The sequence below is a fragment of the Salvelinus fontinalis genome, chromosome 27 (genome assembly GCF_029448725.1).
Source record: "Salvelinus fontinalis isolate EN_2023a chromosome 27, ASM2944872v1, whole genome shotgun sequence".
Taxonomy (NCBI): Eukaryota; Metazoa; Chordata; class Actinopteri; order Salmoniformes; family Salmonidae; genus Salvelinus; species Salvelinus fontinalis.
The window spans coordinates 37,140,222-37,162,224 of record NC_074691.1 but is presented as its reverse complement, the minus strand read 5'-3'; the positions used below and the strand labels follow the sequence as shown (position 1 = coordinate 37,162,224).

Genomic DNA, 22,003 nt, shown 5'->3' with positions numbered 1-22,003 from the left:
TTCTCATTGGCTCAGGCTAGTATTTCTCATTGGCTCAGGTTAGTATTTCTCATTGGCTCAGGTTAGTATTTCTCATTGGCTCAGGTTAGTATTTCTCATTGGCTCAGGTTAGTATTTCTCATTGGCTCAGGCTAGTATTTCTCATTGGCTCAGGTTAGTATTTCTCATTGGCTCAGGTTAGTATTTCTCATTGGCTACGGTTAGTATTTCTCATTGGCTCAGGCTAGTATTTCTCATTGGCTCAGGTTAGTATTTCTCATTGGAACAGGTTAGTATTTCTCATTGGCTAAGGTTAGTATTTCTCATTGGCTCAGGCTAGTATTTCTCATTGGCTCAGGTTAGTATTTCTCATTGGCTCAGGTTAGTATTTCTCATTGGCTCAGGCTAGTATTTCTCATTGGCTCAGGTTAGTATTTCTCTGGCCTGTATTATAATAGACCTGGACTGTATTATACTAGACCTGGCCTGTATTATACTAGACCTGGCCTGCATTATAATAGACCTGGCCTGTATTATAATAGACCTGGGCTGTATTATATTAGATCTGGTCTGTATTATAATAGCCCTGGCCTGTATTATAATAGACCTGACCTGTATTATAATATACCTGGTCTTTATTATAATAGACCTGGCCTGTTTTATAATAGACCTGGCCTGTAAACCCGGCCTGTATTATAATTGACCTGGCCTGTTTTATGATAGACCTGGCCTCTAAACCTGGTCTGTACTATAATAGACCTGGCCTGTATTATGTTAGTATTTCTCATTGGCTCAGGTTAGTATTTCTCATTGGCTCAGGTTAGTATTTCTCATTGGCTCAGGCTAGTATTTCTCATTGGTTCAAGTTAGTATTTCTCATTGGCTCAGGTTAGTATTTCTCATTGGCTCAGGCTAGTATTTCTCATTGGCTCAGGTTAGTATTTCTCATTGTCTCAGGTTAGTATTTCTCATTGGCTCAGGTTAGTATTTCTCATTGGCTCAGGCTAGTATTTCTCATTGGCTCAGGCTAGTATTTCTCATTGGCTCAGGTTAGTATTTCTCATTGGCTCAGGCTAGTATTTCTCATTGGCTCAGGCTAGTATTTCTCATTGGCTCAGGCTAGTATTTCTCATTGGCTCAGGTTAGTAGTTTCCATAGCTGTCTTGGCGTTCTACAGTCTAGTTCCCAGGCCTTCAGGAGTGTAGCCTCAGGTGTGTGTCCTGTCCTGTGTCTTCAGGTGTTACAGCTGGGGCCAATGGAGGCTGTAGCGGTGCTGATCTGTGGATGCTGTCCAGGGGGAAACGTCTCCAATATACTGGCCCTGGCACTGAAGGGAGACGTGAACCTCAGGTAGACAACATTCGTAACTATTCATATGAACCTCTATACACTGTGATCTATTCTCCTCCAAATGTCCCCGTTGTCACAGTGTGGCATTAACGTTCAGTAGAAAATCATCTTGTTTCTGACTGGGTCTCCACCCTAAAGACTGGTCTCATCAGTCACTGTTCTCCAAATTTGACATATTCCTGGTAACTACAACTCGTTTTACATACACTACCATTCAAAAGTTTGGGGTCACTTAGAAATGTCCTTGTTTTTGAAAGAAAAGCAACATCTTTGAGTTTGGGTGATTGTGGAGGCCAGGTCATCTGATGCAGCGCTCAATCACTCTCCTACTTGGTCAAATAGCCCTTACACAGCCTGGAGGTGTGTGTTGGGTCATTGTCCTGTTGACAAACAAATGACAGTCCCACTAAGTGCAAACCAGATGGGACGGCGTATCGCTGCAGAATGCAGGGGTAGCCATGCTGACAGTGTCACAAGCAAATCACCCCCACACCATCACACCTCCTCCTCCGTGCTTCACGGTGGACACCACACATGCAGAGATCATCCGTTCACCTACTCTGCGTCTCACAAAGACACAGCGGTTGGAATCAAAAATCTAAAATTTGGACTCATCAGACCAAAGGACAGATTTCCACCGGTCTAATGTCCATTGCTTGTGTTTCTTGGCCCAAGCAAGTCCCTTCTTCTTATTGGTGTCTTATTATACATTCTTGCCTCCTGACCATCCGCTTAAGAAAAAATAGTCTGTGGCTGAATCTAGTTGATGATCCCTGACCCAGATCATAAAACTATTATATGAATGAATTCCACCATCAGACACCCCCTCCATCCCATGTTTTAGTTTGAACCGACAGATCACTAACTCTTCTATTGGACACTACCCGTCCAAGACCTTTAACATAATTATCATAGATATTTAATCAACGTCATCAGATACCGCGTCACACCTTTCACGCTACTTTTAACCACCTGGTCGGTCATTAACCCCTTCAGTTTCACAATGTACCTGGAAGACATTCCTCCTCTAACTACCCCCGTAGGTATCATCTGAAAGAACAATGTCTCTGACAGTCTCAAGAACTTGCCTACTGTTAATTATTAATAATGCCAACTGACAAATATTTTACTCACACTAGTCTCTTGTTTATGTGTGCAGAGATGACATATACACGTATTATCCACAGAAAAAGACAAACTAGATAACAGAACAACAGGAATGACACTATAGACGGGTTGGTTGTTTAGCAAGAAACAGAAGTACGGGACAAAACAGATGGGCTTGGCTTAAATTGCTGACTTTAGTTAGTCTCCAAATGTTTATTGAAAACATAACTACATTTGCACGATAAGTCTCAAAAAATACATTGTTACAGTTGTTGGTTAGCTAACTAGGGAATGTATTACCATATTAGGATTAGACATGCCATTATTCAAAACACCTCAAAACGAGACATGGTATCAAGATACAAGGAGCTGAAACGTCGTTGTTGCTAGGTCACCGGCCATCCAGAATCACAACACATGGACTTCTGATCCTTCTATTGAGATGACTGGCCCCTTGGCATTGACCCAATAGAGAAATGTCAGAGTTGGGATTTCAAGGTCACAGCTATGTGTTGTTCCACGTTCTGTCAATGTGTAATATTGAGCATGACTCTGATACCATAACAGCACGTTCGCCAGGTTAGGAAGAATGGAAATACACACATGTGTAACTAACCCTGCTGTTTATACACATGCCTATCTCTCCCTCTCCCCCTCTCTTTCCCTCCTTCTCTCTCTCCTTCCCTTTCTCTATCTCCCCCTCTCTCCACCCACCCCTCCCTCTTTCTCTTTCTCTCCCTCCCTCTCATTCTTTCTACCCCCCCTCACTCTCTCTCTCCATCCATCCCCCCTCCTTTCTACCCCCCCTCACTCTCTCTCTCCATCCATCCCCCCTCCTTCCCTCCCCTCCTTTCTACCCCCCCTCACTCTCTCTCTCCATCCATCCCTCCTCCTTCCCTCTCATTCTTTCTACCCCCCCTCACTCTCTCTCTCCATCCATCCCTCCTCCTTCCCTCTCATTCTTTCTACCCCCCCTCACTCTCTCTCTCCATCCATCCCCCCTCCTTTCTACCCCCCCTCACTCTCTCTCTCCATCCATCCCCCCTCCTTCCCTCCCCTCCTTTCTACCCCCCCTCACTCTCTCTCTCCATCCATCCCTCCTCCTTCCCTCTCATTCTTTCTACCCCCCCTCACTCTCTCTCTCCATCCATCCCTCCTCCTTCCCTCTCATTCTTTCTACCCCCCCTCACTCTCTCTCTCCATCCATCCCCCCTCCTTTCTATCCCCCCACTCTGTCTCTCTCTCCATCCCTCCTTCTCTCTCTTTCTCCCTCTCTTCCTTCTCAGTATTGTGATGACTACCTGCTCTACATTCCTAGCCCTGGGTATGATGCCACTGCTCCTCTACCTGTATTGCCAGGGCTTCTCCAACCTGGAGAGTGCTGTTCCCTACACTGGTATCACATTGGCCCTGGTCATGACTCTGTTCCCTTGCGGCATCGGCATCCTCATCAACTACTACAGGCCACAGTACTCCAAGACCATTACCAAGGTATGACCGATAATGGTCAGCTTTTGGGTAGTCTCGCGTTGCCATACCTCCAAAATTATGTCGTTGTCACGCCTTCCTTGGAGTTTTAGGGCAACTCCCTTCCCGTTCTAGCGAATCCTGATTGGCTTCGAGGCTAGCTTTTGAGTAATATCTTCTACTGGGGTACAGTTAGGTTTACAGTTAGATTTACAATCTTGTTGAAAAACACAAATCTGGTAAAGGGCCTCATTGTAAAAGTTCAAAACATTCAAAACATACAGGTTGTTTTAGACAGCCCAGCATACATTGATAATAATATACATTACATGGCTGAATGTCCCCCTGCTCTTCAGATCGGGCTGTCCCTCCTGTTGATATCCATGGTAGTGATCGGCCTATTGGCCAGCGTGACCAGAGGAAGAATGAATATGATGCTGACCGTCCTGTCCCCTCAACTAATGGCCACTGCTGCCCTCATGCCCCTCATTGGCTACACTTTCGGATACGTCCTTTCATACCTGTTCAGACTCAATAAGATCGTAAGTCACGGTGATGAGGATGATGTTGAGGATGATATTGAAGGTAAAATATGATATTGATGAAGATTAGGATGAGGATTACAATGATGGTGAAGATCAAGATTATAATTATGTTGATAGATTGCATGTGAAGTTTTTCTATAGTAAAAAAACAACAACGTATCTTCCTATTCCTCTAGTAAAAGTATATTCCAGCTCAGTACATTTCTAATGCTAAATGCTTGGAGGAAAGAAACTCATATACTTCAGCTAGAATTCAATGTCAATCAATCAGTTCTTATTTGGACATCCTTCCTTCTTTCCTCAAGGGGCAGAGGACCATCGCCATGGAGACGGGATGTCAGAACATCCAGCTGTGTTCCGCCATTTTGAAGGTGGCGTTCCCTCCCGATGTGATTGGTCCGCTCTACCTCTTCCCTATAGTCTACATAGTGTTCCAGGTGGGAGAGGCTTTACTGCTCATCGTCCTCTTCTGGGTTCACCAGAGGTTCTTTAAAACAACAAAGAAAGGTAGGCTTGACTGACCCTTGTCCTTGAATGGTATACAGTTACAAAAAGCATCTTAGTCTGAGACCTGGGCATCAGGTCCCTTGTGATGACGAAACTGATGTAATCATAAACTGTCTCAGAGGAGGAGTACTGATCTGAGTTTGAGTTGAGTTTGAGTTTATTTTTACAGGGACAGTGCACATTAATCAACGTTTCAGTAAAAGTGCCGGTTTTAGCCGGACGGCTAATTTTCAACCGCAGTCCCTGGGCAGGTTATTAAAAACAATTACAATATAGACAATAGCAACATAGAACAAGACATAGCATACAGACATAGCAACATAGGACAAGCAAGACGTAGCATACAGACAGAGCAACATAGGACAAGCAAGACGTAGCATACAGACAGAGCAACATAGAACAAAAAGCAGCAAGACAAAATTCATAAAAGCAACAGTGTTTCCACACCTCACAAGTTACAGACAACAGACATGGAAAGCGGCAACACACAGCTAGGGACCATCTAAGATCAGGTATCCCTTGTCTTATTCTTTATTTTGTTAAAAGGCAAAACTGATCCAAGATCAACACTTTTACACTGAGACGTTTTATGTATAAAATAACCCAATTGTCATACTTGAGTAAAATGATAGATACCTTAATAGAAAATGACTCAAGTAAAAGTGAAAGTAACCCAGTAAAATACTACTTGAGTAAAAGTCTAAAAGTATTTGGTTTTAAATATACGTATTTATCAAAAGTAAATATAATTGCTAAAATATACTTAAATATTAAAAAGTTAAATCATTTCAAATTCCTTCTTTTAAGCAAAGTAGATGGCACCATTGTCTTGTTTTTAAAATGCATGGATAGTCAGGGGCGCACTCCCACACTCAGACATCATTTACAAAAGATGCATGTGTGTTTAGTGAGTCCGCCAGGCCGGAGGCAGTAGGGATGACCACGTGTTCTCTTTTTTTAACATTTTTATTTTACCTATTTTTTCTCCCCAATTTCGTGGTATCCAATTGGTAATAGTTACAGTCTTGTCTTATCGCTGCAACTCCCGTACGGACTCAGGAGAGGCGAAGGTCGAGAGCCATGCGTCCTCCGAAACAACCAAGCCGCACTGCTTCTTGACACAATGCCCATCCAACCCGGGAAGCCAGCCGCACCAATGTGTCGGAGAAAACACCGTGCACCTGGCCCCCTTGGTTAGGGCGCACTGCGCCCGGCCCGCCACAGGAGTCACTAGTGCGCGATGAGACAAGGATATCCCTGCCGGCAAAATCCTCCCTAACCCGGACAACGCTAGGCCAATTGTGCGTCGCCCCATGGACCTCCCGGTCACGGACGGCTGCGACAGAGCCTGGGCTCGAACCCATAATCTCTGGTGGCACAGCTAGCACTGCGATGCAGTGCCTTAGACCACTGCGCCACCCGGGAGGCCTGACCACGTGTTCTCTTGATAAATGTGTGAATTGGACCATTTTCCTGTCCTGCTAATCATTCAAAATGTAACGCGTACTTTTGGGTGTCAGGGAAAATGTATGGACTAGAAAGTACATTATTTTATTTAGGAAAGTAGTAAAAGTTTTACAAAATATAAATACTAAAGTATAGATACCCCAAAAAAACTACTTAAGTAGTACTTCAAACTATTTTTACTTTAGAACTTCACACCACTGCTCCTCCCTAGCTCTAACTCTCCTCCTTTCTCTCTCTCTCTCCCACAGAGAAGCAGGTGCACTGCTCCTCCCTAGCTCTAACTCTGCTCCTTTCTCTCTCTCTCTCCCACAGAGAAGCAGGTGCACTGCTCCTCCCTAGCTCTAACTCTCCTCCTTTCTCTCTCTCTCTCCCACAGAGAAGCAGGTGCACGAGGCAGTAGAGTCAGAGGAAGCCAGTCAGCCCAGCGATGTGGCCGTTTGATCAGATCAAATTCAGAGCAAACGTTGACACTACACATCCATGTATAAGTGACCAAATAATGAAAAAGACAAGAATTGTAATTTTGAATTCCGTAAAGTGAGTGTGGAAGAGGTGAACAAATTATTGTTGTCTATCAGCAATGACAAGCCACCAGGGTCTGACAATCTGGATGGAAAATTACTGAGGATAATAGCAGACGATATTGCTACTCCTATTTGCCATATCTTCAATTTAAGCCAAATAGAAAGTATGTGCCCTCAGCCCTGGAGGGAAGATAAAGTCATTCCGCTACCCAACAATAGTAAAGCCCCCTTTACTGGCTCAAATAGCCGACCAATCAGCCTGTTACCAACCCTTAGTAAAGTTTGACCAGATACAATATTATTTTACAGTAAACAAATTGACAACAGACTTTCAGCACGCCTATAGGGAAGGACACTCAACAAGCACAGCACTTACACAAATGACTGATGATTGGCTGAGAGAAATTGATGATAAAATGATTGTTGGGGCTGTCTTGTTAGACTTCAGTGTGGCTTTTGACATTATCGATCATAGTCTGCTACTGGAAAAACATGTGTTATGGCTTTACACCCCCTGATATAATGTGGATAAAGAGTTACTTGTCTAACAGAACACAGAGGGTGTTCTTTATTGGAAGCCTCTCCAACATAATCCAAGTAGGAGCAGGAATTCTAGGCTCCTTACTTTTATCAATCTTTACTAACGACACGCCACTGGCTCTGAGTGAAGCCAGTGTGTCTATGTATGCAGATGACTCAACACTATACACGTCAGCTACTACAGCGACTGAAATGACTAACAGTTAACAAAGAGCTGCAGTTAGTTTCGAAGTGGGTGGCAAGGAATACAATATTTCCTTAATTAACTAAAAGCATTGTATTTGGGACAAATCCTTCACTAAACCCTAAACCTCAACCAAATTTTGTAATAATGTGGAAATTGAGCAATTTGAGATGACTAAACTGCTTGGAGTAAACCTGGATTGTAAACTGTCATGGTCAAAACATATTGATGCAGTAGTAGCTAAGATGGGGAGAAGTCTGTCCATAATAAAGCGATGCTCTGCCTTCTTAACAGCACTATCAACAAGGCAGGTCCTACAGGCCCTAGTTGTCACACCTGGACTACTGTTCAGTCGTGTGGTCAAGTGCCACATAAGGGACTTGGACCATTGTAATTCTTCTCAGAACAGGGCGGCACGGCTGGCCCTTATATGTACATGGAGAGATAACATTAATAATATGCATGTCAATCTCTCCTGGCTCAAAGTGGAGCAGACTTCATCACTACTTGTTTTTGTAAGAAGTGTTGACAAGCTGAATGGACTGAGCAGTCTTCAAAAAGGAGATCCAAGGTTTCCAAGGTTTATTCATATAATTAATTAAAATGCCTTTATTTGAATGGCATGTTCAGTGGAAACAAAGATGAAAAACTTAACACAATTCGGCTGCATGGCCTTCGTCGGGGAGTACAAAGATATGCATTATCCTCTTTTGAACAGCTTTTTCCAATCAACCCTGATTTGAAGAGGGAATGGTTACAGAAATTCATTGGACAACACCTAGTAAGTAACACTATACACATTAAAAGGTGAAAGACTGTAGATATGGTATCAGAATGAAAATCAAGGTTAGAAGTTGTCTGTCTAAACTACTGGCACACAGCTCTGACACCCATGCATACCCCACAAGACAGGCCACAAGAGGTCTCTTCACAGTCCAAGTCCAGAACAGACTATGGGAGGCGCACAGAACTACATAGAACCATGACTACATGGAAGTCTATTCCACATCAGGTAACTGATGCAAGCAGTAAAATCAGATTTAAAAACAGGTAAAAATACACCTTATAGAACAGCGTGGACTGTGGACACACACAAAGGTACAGACACATGCATATGCACACAAACATTGTAATACTGTTGTATGGTGGTATTATACACCACATATGTACGATGCAGAATGTAGCTATGATGTACTGTTTTATCATGTAAGTGCCTTAATGTTTTTGTACCCCAGGCAGAGTAGCTGCTGCATCGGCATGTACTAACAGGGATCCCTAACAGTCACAGAATGTTCCGGAATTTACACTCTGAATGATCAGTATTTCTCTCTGAGCATCCAGAAACAATCACATCAGTCTGATGTAGTCGACTTGAAAACACTCAGTAACTGCATTTACAATCGGAGTCTGCATTGACGGTGAGGCCACGGCCATTTTGAAAAGGTGGAGTGATTGCACCAATTGATTACCGTATGACAAATTTCTGGAAGGAAATAATTATAACTACGTACCGCCTGTACTACATGTGTATTTATGATCAAGGCAAGCCAGTGCAGTATATCTGTGTGTACTAGCTCTAGAAAACATTGTAATAAGTGACGTTTTAATACTGAACGTTTCAACAAAAAATATATGTAGACTTATTTTTCACTGTATTATTGACTGTATGTTTGTTTTACTCCATGTGTAACTCTGTGTTGTTGTATGTGTCGAACTGCTTTGCTTTATCTTGGCCAGGTCGCAATTGTAAATGAGAACGTGTTCTCAATTTGCCTACCTGATTAAATAAAATAAAAATATATATAATCTAGATCCATTACTAAGAACATCTTACTCGGCACAACTCTTTGTGGAAGTTTAACTTTATTCTCAAGTTCTGACATACAAAATGTCTTGGACGCTTTATTTAAAACTGTTCTCATTTGTCGTTTGCTGTGTCTTGTTCTTTTTCAATTAAGTACAAATACAACCCTTATATTGAACACGGAGAGAGAGAGAAAAAAAACACTTAATTTAGCATGAAAAATAGTTATTTTCCAAACGATTCTCTAGGTTGTGTTGACGCTTCATTACAATACATTGTGAAAGGAAACGTGTATGCTTTATAGAAACACAGAGTACAGATACAGACAACCACTCCGTTTAAACCTTCAATATAAAATGGGTTAATGGCGATGTGCATCTAACCCTAACCAACTGTTTAACCTTCAATACAAAACGGGTTAAATAATAACACAGCCTGCCACAATGTTTTCACCAGGCGTCTTAACTGAGGATAAAACACCTTTACTGCCGCCACAAAAACAAAAACAGATCACAATCTGATACACCCCCCAAAAAGAAAAAATGGCATTCAATAAAATAATCACAGCATAAAACTAATCAAATCCCAAAAAGGTTACTTTACACGAACCCTACATTGGAGATGAGAATGGTTCGACCCAAAACCTAAGCCAATCACATTCATAGCCATCATGGAACGGGATTTTAATTCTCAACAGCTCATGATATCAGAGCTGACAACCAAAAGCCGGTAGAGGGGGAGTCACCACACGAGCCTTGAATGATAAAAAAGATAATGTAATACCTTACCAAGAATTACATCCATTATTACAAATAAAAATACTAACCAAAACAAAACCCCAGAAGGTTTTAAACTTGATGCTCAAATTGAAAACAAAGCCCTCGTGTTCACAGCAAGAGACTTGCTTCTACTGAAAACACCCACCATACAAAAGTAGGTCAAGGGTCAGCTATGTCAGAAGAGAAGAGGGGGTTGGAGGGAGGAAACATTGAGGGAAAATACAGGGACAGGCAAGAACCGCTGGGTAAAACAGTTCCTGCCCTGTCGTCTTACTATAACAGTGGGGTTAGTGTGTGTTCACATTTGTCTGAATGTGAGTATTTATGTACTAGGTGTGTGTTCATTTAAAAATGTGTATACTCCTGCGTTAGGTGTTCTCAATACTCAGTGGCGGCTGTCCGTAGACGGAGAGCGAGAGCCACGAGACCTGGAAGGAGACCTGGAAGGTGCACGCTGTGCAGGGGGAGGGGAGTGGGGGGAGGCAGACTTGCTGGGCTTGGAGGGCCGTTTAGAGGAGGAGGAGGTCTCTTTGGCCCTGGGAGGTGGGGAGCCAGGGGCAGCAGCACGGGGGGCTGGGGAGCCGCTGTGGGAACGAGAACGAGAGCGGTTGTAGTCCCTCTTGGGGGAGCGGGATTTGGGGGAGTGGGACCTGGAACGACGGGGGGTCCTGGAGCGGGACGGGGAACGGTTACGAGAACGGGAGCGTGAACGAGAAGAGCTCTCAGAGCGGGAACGACTCCTGGAACCCCTGGAGAAGGAGAAAGAGGAAAAGGTGAAACCAACCGTCTCATCACTTTACTGATAATGCATCCTGCCGTCCTCAGTTCCTTAGAGGAAACACTAGTAGAAACATCTAGAAGGGCTTATTCTCCAGACCACTCACCTCTTCTTTGCTGCCTCAATCAGCTTGATTTTCCTTCCATTGATCTCCTTGCCAGACAGCTTCTCAAGGGCGTTTTTCAGATCACTGTAAGAAGCGAACTCAACCACTCTGAAGACCGACAAAACAAAAGAGGTCAGAAGAATACAACTGACACGGTGGGTTGAATGTAAAAACGTTTTAGGAGTGTGTGGATGTTGGCAAGTGTACACGTATAGAAAGAACAGTATTTGATTATTCTTACCCTTCGTTGAGTTTGGGGCGGTGGGCGTCTGCAAACGTGACTTCCCCAGCCTGTCTCATGAAATCCTTCAGGTCCTACACAACAACAGGCTAAGTTAGGACTGGACCAGGACAACAGTCATCATAATGTATTATATTCACCAACGAGAGAAAAAGGTTAGATATCATAGGAGGAACTACAGAGACTAACGGGGATGACGAGAGGGGTCCAAGAACCTCAGAGATCACAGCAGAATTCCTGGCTGCCTGGTCCAGCAACAAAGTCAGTGTGTTAAAGTAGTTGTTCCAATTACCAGTTAGGTGTCTGTGTGCATGTTGATATATGGGACAAGCCAAATGGACAGAAACTGTTTGGAAATGTCACACACTTCCTTAAGAAACTCCTTTGCAGCAAGGCGAAAAGAGCTTGGCAAATGGAAATGTAAATAAAGCCCTCCCAGAAGTACATAAAAATGTACTCTCTAAATCAGATCTGTAAAATGGAGGAAGCTAAAAAAAGACAAAAGATACCAGGTTGATCAAAAAAAAAAAAAAACTTTGAATTTTGCATTAAATTTATATTCTTGGACCCCACTCACTTTAAACAACTACATAGAACAGTCCAAATAGAACATACTGAATGAGCAGTAGAGGAGCTGTGTTGAGCAGCATATTGAATAAAGTTGTCTCTTGCTAGCTAGGAGCCGAGGGCACAGGGCTCCCTGCCCCCTAACGCCTGGGACGGGTACCCTGTCTAGGGCTCGGCACCCCCCCTCAGTCTCAGTACAGAGGAAGAGAGGAAACCAATACCTGAGACCCCCCTTGGAGCGGGCCGCAGCAGGCTCTCCTAGTCCACCATACCATAACCACCTTGATCGCACCTCGTCATCCAACCTTGACCTCTCGTGACCTCGCTCAGCAGATTTTATCCACCTCTGGGCACCTCTCACGATGTGCGGACGGAATCACAGCACACGAAGGGGAGGGGGGGGTAATGAGGGGGGGGGGGGGGGGTGTATGGATCGATTGAAGCCTCTCAAATTTACGAACCACCATCGATCAGACCAACACGCCAGCCACCATCAACACCATCATCGACTCTCTTTCCTCTCCTCTCTTTCTGCCCATCTGCCTCTCTGTTTGCGATTTCTCCCTCTCTGTCAGCACAGCGCTCCCGCCGTGCAGCGAGTGCAAGCGAAGTGGTCGCCGGCCACGCCAGTGCTTCTAGAGCAGAGTGGGTAGTGGGACCCGGGAGGGGTGGGACCTCACCCCCCAACCAAGCGAGGGAGCACTCATACGACCAGCAGGAGGATACCAACTAGGAGTAGGCCGACAGGCACACTGGCTGGCACGACATGGCTCAACCCAGAGAGAGGGACCCTGATTGGGTTAACTCCACCATAAGAAGCGCTCTCGTCCATACGACACAACAGTCAGGCTGGCAAATAAAGGGGTGAAGAATTGGTTAAAATAAAATAAATAAAAAAACAGACAAATTAGTTTTGTTTTTTCTCTCTTTTGTATCTAGTCAAACTGTATTCTTTAGATGCAGTAAATATCTATGGCTGGTTATTTTGACTGGAAGCTCTCAGGAGAGAGCTAGATAGGCTATGTATTGAGAGCCCTTTATAGTTCAATAATGTGTAAGGAGAAATGAGACCAACAACACATTTGGCTAGTGCTGCTGATTTTCATATGCATGTGCTCTCAGCCCATTAAATATTACTACAATTGCTCCAATTGAACGTAGAAAAAAAAAAACATGACTGAATTTCTTTACCTGGAGTGAACCAGGCAGTTGCCTTGAGATCATTACTAGTGAAGGTATAAAAGCTGAGCATTGTCACTCTCTCCCTCGGATTACTCAGCACCTGGTGTCGTTACTAACAGGCGGACACAGTAGATGAGCAGACACGCCCAGGTAAGGAACTCACCTGCCAGCTGACGCGAGATGACAGGTTCTCCACGATGAGACGGTTCTCCGTACGCATCGGCGGGGGGTTCCTACTGTGGTGGGAGAGAGAGATAAACATGAAAACCTTGCAGATAATCTAGAACCGCGGTTCCAAAACAGCGGGCTAAAAGCCATTGGCGAGTCATCCACAGCTAGTTCCTTCCTTCTAGCTGAAAGCTTGGATTTGATCCTGACTAGTAGCCTATTACCTTTTGCTGTAGTGGGAGAGAGAGAACACGAGCACCTCAAGTGCTGATCTAGGATCAGTTTCCCCTTGTCCATTCATTATAGTTTAACATCCTTAACAGACCCTAGATCGACATGCCTATTCAGATTTTATATGTATACAGACCCATGATTCTGACTAGAAATAACAGAGCTATCAAATAGTACAACCGGGATTATAATCAATGACATAAAGAGCAGTGTTGCCCCTCCCACTGAGCTGATAGTTTGCTAACTTCCTAGATTCGGTTGGATTTATATCCATTGCACATTTCCGAAAGGTGCATTTGTATAGACAGAATGTTGAATAAACTGTCATTTGAACTTACTCTGCCGGTTGTCCACTTGGTTGGTTGGTCCTTATGGAAATTTGAGACAAAATATCCACAGGAAAGTATTATTAAAACATACTTTAAAAAAAATGCTGGTACTGCCGTCGATATTTCTATCACCTGGCATATGCATGCACCGTATGTATGCATTTACATTGTGTATGCGTGCCTCAGGGGATAAACAAACCATGAAAGCCAAACACAGAAAGCAGAGTTTTGAAGTTGGTTTAATAATAATTTTTTCCTTGGGGATATTTTGTCTAAAATTTCCACTTGTAAAGGGACTGTACAGTCTTCCGGAATCTATTTGTTTAGCGACTAGTGTGGAAAGTCCACACTGGGAATTGTAAGAGAGGCTAGCTGATAATATTTAAGTCCATGTACCTCCGACTATCCTGGGAGCCACGGCCATAGCGATCTGGGAAGCGGCCTCCTCCTCCTCCCCCTCCTCCTCCTCTGTCACCACCACGTCCCCGCCCACCACGCAGGCGCACACGAGCATGCTCAATGGTCACCCTGAGAGAGAGAGAAAATGAGGCCTTGAGACACATAAACAGGTTATGGAAGGCTGTTATAATAACCCAGGACTATTTATTGATATGTGAGCCAACGTGGTGATGTGTAAATGTCCATCATGAACAGAGATACTGCTTTACCTCTCATTGCAGAGCTCCTTGCCATCCAACTCATAAACTGCATCCTCAGCATCCCTAGGGTCATCAAACTCCTGGAGAACATTATAACATTCAGACGATCAATTCTAGACCTCTCTACAAGGTTTTCAAAACCATGTAGCTAGCTACGGTTTCAATTAGCTAGTAAGTAGTAGAGTTCAGATATGTGAGTCATGGTGTGTATACTGACCCCAAAACCTGTATGCGCCAACCTGTATGCGCCATACTTAGCCAAGACCTAACTGCCTCCTTAGCCTGGGGCTAAGAACAATGCAGTGAAAATACATTGTGTAGGTGTGTGTACTTACCACAAAACCAAAGCCTCTCTTGAGGTCGATGTCTCGGATGCGGCCGTATCCTTTGAAGAATCTCTCCACGTCCTTCTCTCTGGCGGACGGGTTTAACCGGCCGACAAATATGCGGCAGCCACTCATTCTGGCTGTAGGATGTCTATCCGAAAGCGAAACAGTAAATATATATAAAATCCCTAAGATGACACGTTTTTAAACTAAAAAAACACTATGTGGAAGGAATGTTGTTAGAACGTCGTGGCAGTTAACTCAAGACGCCATAAATATTTTCTGCGTACACCCACATCATTAGCAATTTTAGCTAACTAGAATTCTATAGTAAACAAATTGGAGTATTTAAAAAAAAAGGTATACACATTTTTAGAGAAATAAACAAATTACGTTATAAACCACGTAGTCCTGTATACTCTTCCCGAAGAGGTTTCAAAACCGAACGTTTATCGTGACCTTAACGTTAGCTGCGACAGTCATTGTGCATTTTTTGGGGCCTTGTGATTGCATTTGCAAACGCAAGATAAACAAAGCTAACGCTAACTAGCTTGTTAACGTTTCCCACTGGCAATACTAGTGCAATAATGCATTAACATTAGTTACGTCCATTTAAATTGTACAAACGTTAATGTTAATATACCTTTGTGGGGTTTTTTCTTCGGAGGGATTGTCTTGCTGCTTACTGCCTCTTAAAAACAGCGAGAAGGACACAAAATGGAGTCCGTATTCTCTCGGCTTTTCAATGACACGTTGCAGTACTATCTAGCAGCCGCTAGATGTCACCCAGTCACAAGGTTCACAATCTACATAAAACAATGGTTGGTGTTGGTCGTCACAGTACAGGGTGAAAATGGCATGGCGCTTTACTGTTCGTAAGATACGCAACTAGCTAATTAGTATCATGATAATATGACTGCCGTTAGACACACATTCACCCTGTACAATCAGATGTGGTTATCCTGGAGTGTCCTTGAGGTAACAGTGGGTAGGCCTTCAAGCATATTTTCTCGACAGGCCTTTCACTCATAAGTTTACTACACATAAGTATATCAATATTTTATCCTGCTTACTTATTACTACATTACTATTATGTCAGTCTTTGGGCCGCGGAATAAAAACCCTTTTAACACAGATTTGACCTATTTTAGGCATCAATTCAGCTGATCTTAAACAGTGTATTCTTCTCTACTTCCTTACGAAGTCAGGTGGCAGGTAGCCTAGTGGTTAGAGCATTGGGCCAGTAACTGAAAAGGTTGCTGGCTCAAATCCCCGAGCTGACAAGGTAAAAATATGTCGTTCTGCCCCTGAACAAGGCAGTTAACCCACTGTTCCTAGGCCATCATTGAGAATAATAATTTGTTCTGAACTGACTTGCCTGGTTAAATAATTTAAAAAAAACATGGAGGCTACAGAAGGTCAGAATCCTCTTATAAAGTAGAGGTAAGGAGATGACCTCTTATAAAGTAGAGGTACAAATGTTCAGTTTTGCCGAATCAATAAAAAGGCCACAACGTTAATTTATGTTATACAACCTTTTTGAGTAACGAAATGCAATGTTTGCCTGGATGAATTGAACACAAATAACAAGTTACTTTTTTTTGGCCATGCAGTGTCAGCGGAAACCATGTTCAGCTGATTTTTAATTTGTAGTGGAATACCCCTGGCCTGCATTCTTTTCCAGTATAGAAATGTCAATATTGCTTGCCTCCAATTGCTCTATATTCCCTATAATGCACTACTTTTGACCAGGATCAATAGGGCTCTGGTCAAAAGTAGTGCACTATAGAGGGAATAGGGTGCCATAGGGCTCTGGTCAAAAGTAGTGCACTATATAGGGAATAGGGTGCCATTTTGGACACCCACCCAATATGATTTTCAATGTAAAAAAAACAAAAAAAACAATATCAGGTCTCACACATTTCAAAAGAAAGCTTTAATTAGAAATAGTTATATACACACATGTAGAATTAAATTAAACTTTATACAAATATTAAAATACTATCTTCACGCCCATTGCAATGTACAGAGGAAAACCAAAACATGAAATCATTGAAATGCAGAATCAAGAGATGGACATGATTTTCTTTTGTCATTTTCTAGGAAACACTAGATCAGTGGTCTGGACGCCAGAAAAATGGTTCAAAACTTCTTCTTTTTTTTTACACTTCAATGCAACAGTTAAAATTTCTTACAGACAGAAAAAAAAGTATTTGTTTTAGGTGCTTAGGCTTTTGAATATCACAGTTGCTGAAGAAGCCTTTTGGGGAGGACAGAGAGAAGAGGATGGACTTTCTCTAAAATCACATCCAAAAACAAAAATAAAACCCATTGAAAAATACACAAGACAGTTGTATGACTAGTAAAGTCAAAAGTAAGGCCACTGGGGAAACACTGAAGACGTTTCAACATCGTATCGCAGGTAAAGATGGAGGAAACTTGCGATGCAATTACAAACAAAATCTAATGAAAGGCAACACTCTCTGCTTGCGTTTATGAAGTAATTGACAATGACAGGTGGACAGACAGTCACAAATAAAAATTTAATGTGGAAAAAGTAATTCAAACAACCACTCAACTCAGACCCCGTCTGAAACTAACGGGCTAAGGTGATGACCTCAAGTCCCAAACGCATATGAACTGCTTTCATCACATACCAGAGATAAATTAAAGCTGTGCTCATTCAACTTTGAACTGAACATTTAAAACAAAAGAAAAATAGTTGTTTACAATGCGCTGGTTTTGAGCAAGGATTTTCAGCTTTTTAAAGATGCAGATGCACAGGTTTACTAACCGTTTTGAAGCAACTCTGGACGATATTCCATCCTTGTGAACCCAACCTGGCCACACACACACACACACCACACACACATAATAAATAGATTGGAAAAACAAATATATATTACCCAATGTGCAGTCACCAAACACAAAAATCAACATGTTTTCATCATGAAAAAATAAACTCCCCTGCTTTGAACAAAATAACAGAACAAGGCCTTGCTGAATTTAACATTATAGCGGAACACTCTTCATTCATGAAACAGTCATGACGTGTTGTTCAGTTCCACGGTCAAATACACACACAGCCAGGTGTCTAGAAGATACTGTAGCCACTACAACGGAACAACACCCCAGATAGCCACATCAACAAGGGAGCAGAACACATATCGGTTGTTGTGATGAACAGAAAAAAAGGCAAGCGTGTCGGTAATCTTCTTTTATCGTGATACAGTAGTGTCTGGGCAAGCCTGTGTGTTTATAACCCTGTCGCTGGCTCTGGTGACGTGCTCAATCCATCTTCTGACAGGTGGCCTCACTCCGACGAAACACGAGACAAAAGTGGCGCTGTCTGACCCAAGACAATGCCCTACTTGGGAGATGCCAGAGTGGCAGCAGAGTTGCAGAGGGACTTCATGCAGAGTAGACAGACAGGGTTACCGTGTGGGCTGCAGGACGTCATCGTAGAGAGAGAGAACATGCAGCATACGCCAGCCCAGGCACAAACCAAGACAGTCCTCACTGAAGAGAGAGAGACTCTCTTTATCCCCATTAGAGTAAGGAGATGCACAAGTTCAAGTCTGTATCCACAGTCATCATCACCATCAGTGATAAAAACATCATGATGTTTGCCACTAACCTTGCAGTTGGAGATAAAGCCTTTGGGAGTGCGGTTGATTAGGTGCAGGCCTAGACAGACGTGTGTTCTGTGTAACAGAGCTATACATAAATGACTCTGCTGTGTACATAGTGACACAGACAGTACCAAACCTGGACTCTGCTGTGTACATAGAGACACAGACAGTACCAAACCTGGACTCTGCTGTGTCCATAGTGACACAGACAGTACCAAACCTGGACTCTGCTGTGTCCATAGTGACACAGACAGTACCAAACCTGGACTCTGCTGTGTACATAGACACAGACAGTACCAAACCTGGACTCTGCTGTGTACATAGTGACACAGACAGTACCAAACCTGGACTCTGCTGTGTACATAGTGACACAGACAGTACCAAACCTGGACTCTGCTGTGTCCATAGAGACACAGACAGTACCAAACCTGGACTCTGCTGTGTCCATAGTGACACAGACAGTACCAAACCTGGACTCTGCTGTGTACATAGTGACACAGACAGTACCAAACCTGGACTCTGCTGTGTACATAGTGACACAGACAGTACCAAACCTGGACTCTGTTGTGTCCATAGAGACACAGACAGTACCAAACCTGGACTCTGCTGTGTCCATAGAGACACAGACAGTACCAAACCTGGACTCTGCTGTGTACATAGTGACACAGACAGTACCAAACCTGGACTCTGCTGTGTCCATAGAGACACAGACAGTACCAAACCTGGACTCTGCTGTGTACATAGTGACACAGACAGTACCAAACCTGGACTCTGCTGTGTCCATAGAGACACAGACAGTACCAAACCTGGACTCTGCTGTGTCCATAGTGACACAGACAGTACCAAACCTGGACTCTGCTGTGTACATAGTGACACAGACAGTACCAAACCTGGACTCTGCTGTGTACATAGTGACACAGACAGTACCAAACCTGGACTCTGCTGTGTACATAGTGACACAGACAGTACCAAACCTGGACTCTGCTGTGTACATAGTGACACAGACAGTACCAAACCTGGACTCTGCTGTGTACATAGAGACACAGACATACAGTACCAAACCTGGACTCTGCTGTGTCCATAGTGACACAGACAGTACCAAACCTGGACTCTGCTGTGTACATAGAGACACAGACAGTACCAATCCTGGACTCTGCTGTGTACATAGAGACACAGACAGTACCAAACCTGGACTCTGAGTATGTATGCTTTTATACATATGTATCTATATTCAGCTGAAACCACTTGATGCATGTCTGCCTGTCTGCCTGTCTGTGTTGAGGTCCATTCTGAAGCTGAGGGGGCTGTAGGTATTAAGGGCTCGTTAGTTCCCAGTAAGAGAGAAAGGGAGCAGTTTTCTGCACATGGGTGGTAGTTTAGGGATCATTGCAGAAGGGGTAGCCAGGACACGAGGAGAGGATACTGGTGGTGGAAATGGTTTGTCTAATTTCTGTGCACGGTTGGTAATAGTTGGGGGTGAGGTTGGACTCTGCTCTTGTCTTTGAGCCGTGTGAGAAGTTGCAGACGTGGAGGGAGGTTGAGTTTCTTTGACATGATTCCTGTTTTTGGTACGCTGGGTAATTTTGTAGTTCTGTGGTTCAGAGCTGTAGGGTGGAGTGGTATAGTTCAGGTAGAAGGCCCCAGCAGAAGCCTCAGTGTTTCCTGGTCAGCTGTATGGTAGGGTGGTATAGTTCAGGTAGAAGGCCCCAGCAGAAGCCTCAGTGTTTCCTGGTCAGCTGTAGGGTAGGGTGGTATAGTTCAGGTAGAAGGCCCCAGCAGAAGCCTCAGTGTTTCCTGGTCAGCTGTAGGGTAGGGTGGTATAGTTCAGGTAGAAGGCCCCAGCAGAAGCCTCAGTGTTTCCTGGTCAGCTGTAGGGTAGGGTGGTATAGTTCAGGTAGAAGGCCCCAGCAGAAGCCTCAGTGTTTCCTGGTCAGCTGTAGGGTGGAGTGGTGCTGCTGCAGGGGCATCAGGCTTCCTTTAACAGGGGGATATCTGGAGAGATAAGAGATCATAACATCAGGCTACAGTATGTATAAACTCAGGTAGAAGTGAAGATGGGATGAGAGTCCAGTCACAATGTTAAACGGCCAATGCTAAGCCTTTGACAGTTGAGGACACCACCTACCATCAGAGAAGTCGTCTACGGAGGTGACAGAAAGCAGGCTGTGCTGGTCGCTGCTCTCGGAGTCTCTACGTCTGGCCAGAGTGACCAGGGGTGCCACTCCACCACACGCACCGCCTCCGTGCTCCGTAACCCACGATGACGAAGAGGAGGAGGAGGGGGCCTGGTGGACTAGTACGGTCTCTGCGCGACGGGAGGATGAAGGGAAGGAGGAAGAAGAGGAGGACGTGGAGGGGAGGCACATCTCTGTATCTCTGTGACGGTGGGACTGAGACCTACTGCTGGGCCCCTCGGCTCCACCCTCAGCCCCCTGGGGCCCCTCAGACAGGACGATCTGGACCCGGGACTCTGGAGGCGGTGGGAGGGAGGCACCTCCGCTACCGTAAACTGCCTCCTCATAGGAGGGGAGGGCCACCTGGAGCCCTTCCACCACCATGGAGGCTGGCTGGCCTGATACACCCTGCTCACGCCTGGAGAGAGAGGGGGGGAGAGAAAATAAAATGTGAAAGAATCAGTGTATGAGAGAGGGAGGAGAGAGAACTAGGTTATTGCATGCCGCCCAGTATTTCTAGTGGTGTGGGGCTGTGTGATGTTCCTGTCCTAACAAAGCCCTGTGTAGACTAGAGGAGGTTGTGGAACTGATCATAGATGGCGCCAGGCTTGACGGCCCCCCAGGCCTGACACCCCCCCAGACCTGACAACACAATCAACAGAGCTGCCTACTAACATTAGATCTAATGAGTGCTGACTGTTAAAATCACAGAACCAGAGACAACTGCTCAGCATCCGACTGTAAGGCGATACAGAGGGTAGTGCTTACGGCCCAGTACATCACTGGGGCCAAGCTTCCTGCCATTCAGGACCTCTATACTATGCGGTGTCAGAGGAAAGCCCATCAAATCGTCAGAGACTCCAGTCACCCAAGTCATAGACTTTTCTCTGCTACCACACGGCAAGTGGTACCGGAGCACCAAGTCTTGGACCAAAAGGCTCCTTAACAGCTTCTACCCCCAAGGTATAAGACTACTGAACAATTCATCAAAATGGCCACCGGACTATTTACATTGACCCCCCTCCATTTGTTTTGTACACTGCTACTACTCTCTGTTTATTATCTATGCATAGTCACTTCACCCCTACCTACATGTCCACTGCTGCTACTCTCTGTTTATTATCTATGCATAGTCACTTCACCCCTACCTACATGTACACTGCTGCTACTCTCTGTCTATTATCTATGCATAGTCACTTCACCCCTACATACATGTACACTGCTGCTACTCTCTGTCTATTATCTATGCATAGTCACTTCCCCCCTACCTACATGTACACTGCTGCTACTCTGTTTATTATCTATGTATAGTCACTTCACCCCTACCTACATGTACACTGCTGCTACTCTGTTTATT

At 44.2% G+C, this 22,003-nt stretch overlaps 4 protein-coding genes across 5 annotated transcripts in view; 1 reads left to right on the top strand and 3 right to left on the bottom strand.

The window, feature by feature from the left end:
• Positions 1-4,969, top strand: part of LOC129825518 (hepatic sodium/bile acid cotransporter-like) — a 5,521-nt gene extending 552 nt beyond the window's left edge. Inside the window, exons 3-6 of the mRNA XM_055885673.1 lie at positions 1,217-1,329; positions 3,723-3,927; positions 4,260-4,445; positions 4,754-4,969. Of these exons, the coding sequence (XP_055741648.1) occupies positions 1,217-1,329; positions 3,723-3,927; positions 4,260-4,445; positions 4,754-4,969 (720 nt within the window). The remainder of the gene's footprint in view (positions 1-1,216; positions 1,330-3,722; positions 3,928-4,259; positions 4,446-4,753) is intronic.
• A 3,266-nt stretch (positions 4,970-8,235) lies between these two features.
• Positions 8,236-15,593, bottom strand: srsf5b (serine and arginine rich splicing factor 5b). Of its 2 annotated transcripts, XM_055885671.1 has the most exons (9): positions 15,484-15,593; positions 14,850-14,991; positions 14,524-14,594; positions 14,252-14,383; positions 13,865-13,894; positions 13,291-13,363; positions 11,379-11,452; positions 11,138-11,245; positions 8,236-11,002 (listed from the first exon to the last, which is right to left on the bottom strand). In XM_055885671.1, exons 2-9 carry the CDS (start codon positions 14,973-14,975, stop codon positions 10,639-10,641), a joined length of 978 nt encoding a protein of 325 aa, XP_055741646.1. In that variant the 5' UTR covers positions 14,976-14,991; positions 15,484-15,593; the 3' UTR covers positions 8,236-10,638. The 2 variants fall into 2 exon arrangements, with proteins under 2 accessions (XP_055741646.1, XP_055741647.1); XM_055885672.1 differs by lacking the exon at positions 13,865-13,894.
• A 1,164-nt stretch (positions 15,594-16,757) lies between these two features.
• LOC129825516 (uncharacterized) lies at positions 16,758-19,638 on the bottom strand. Its single transcript, XM_055885670.1, has 2 exons — positions 19,535-19,638; positions 16,758-19,488 (listed from the first exon to the last, which is right to left on the bottom strand). The coding sequence occupies exons 1-2, from the start codon at positions 19,636-19,638 to the stop codon at positions 18,558-18,560; spliced, it is 1,035 nt and encodes a 344-aa protein (XP_055741645.1). The 3' UTR covers positions 16,758-18,557.
• Positions 16,758-22,003, bottom strand: part of susd6 (sushi domain containing 6) — a 63,406-nt gene continuing 58,160 nt past the window's right edge. The window contains exons 6-7 of the mRNA XM_055885669.1: positions 20,598-21,064; positions 16,758-20,464 (exon numbers count right to left, since the gene is read on the bottom strand). Of these exons, the coding sequence (XP_055741644.1) occupies positions 20,439-20,464; positions 20,598-21,064 (493 nt within the window). The 3' untranslated portion in view covers positions 16,758-20,438. The remainder of the gene's footprint in view (positions 20,465-20,597; positions 21,065-22,003) is intronic.

Bases quoted from the DNA above. Each gene is read 5' to 3' on its own strand.
- srsf5b (XM_055885671.1), bottom strand. From the start codon at position 14,975: ATGAGTGGCTGCCGCATATTTGTCGGCCGGTTAAACCCGTCCGCCAGA. The intron at 13,895-14,251 runs GTACATGGACTT...AATTTCCATAAG, and splicing joins GGCTCCCAGGATAGTCGGAG to GACCAACCAACCAAGTGGAC. The intron at 11,003-11,137 runs GTGAGTGGTCTG...CTCCTTCTCCAG, and splicing joins ATTGAGGCAGCAAAGAAGAG to GGGTTCCAGGAGTCGTTCCC.
- LOC129825516 (XM_055885670.1), bottom strand. From the start codon at position 19,638: ATGTACACAGCAGAGTCCAGGATTGGTACTGTCTGTGTCTCTATGTAC. The intron at 19,489-19,534 runs GTTTGGTACTGT...AGCAGAGTCCAG, and splicing joins ATGGACACAGCAGAGTCCAG to GTTTGGTACTGTCTGTGTCA.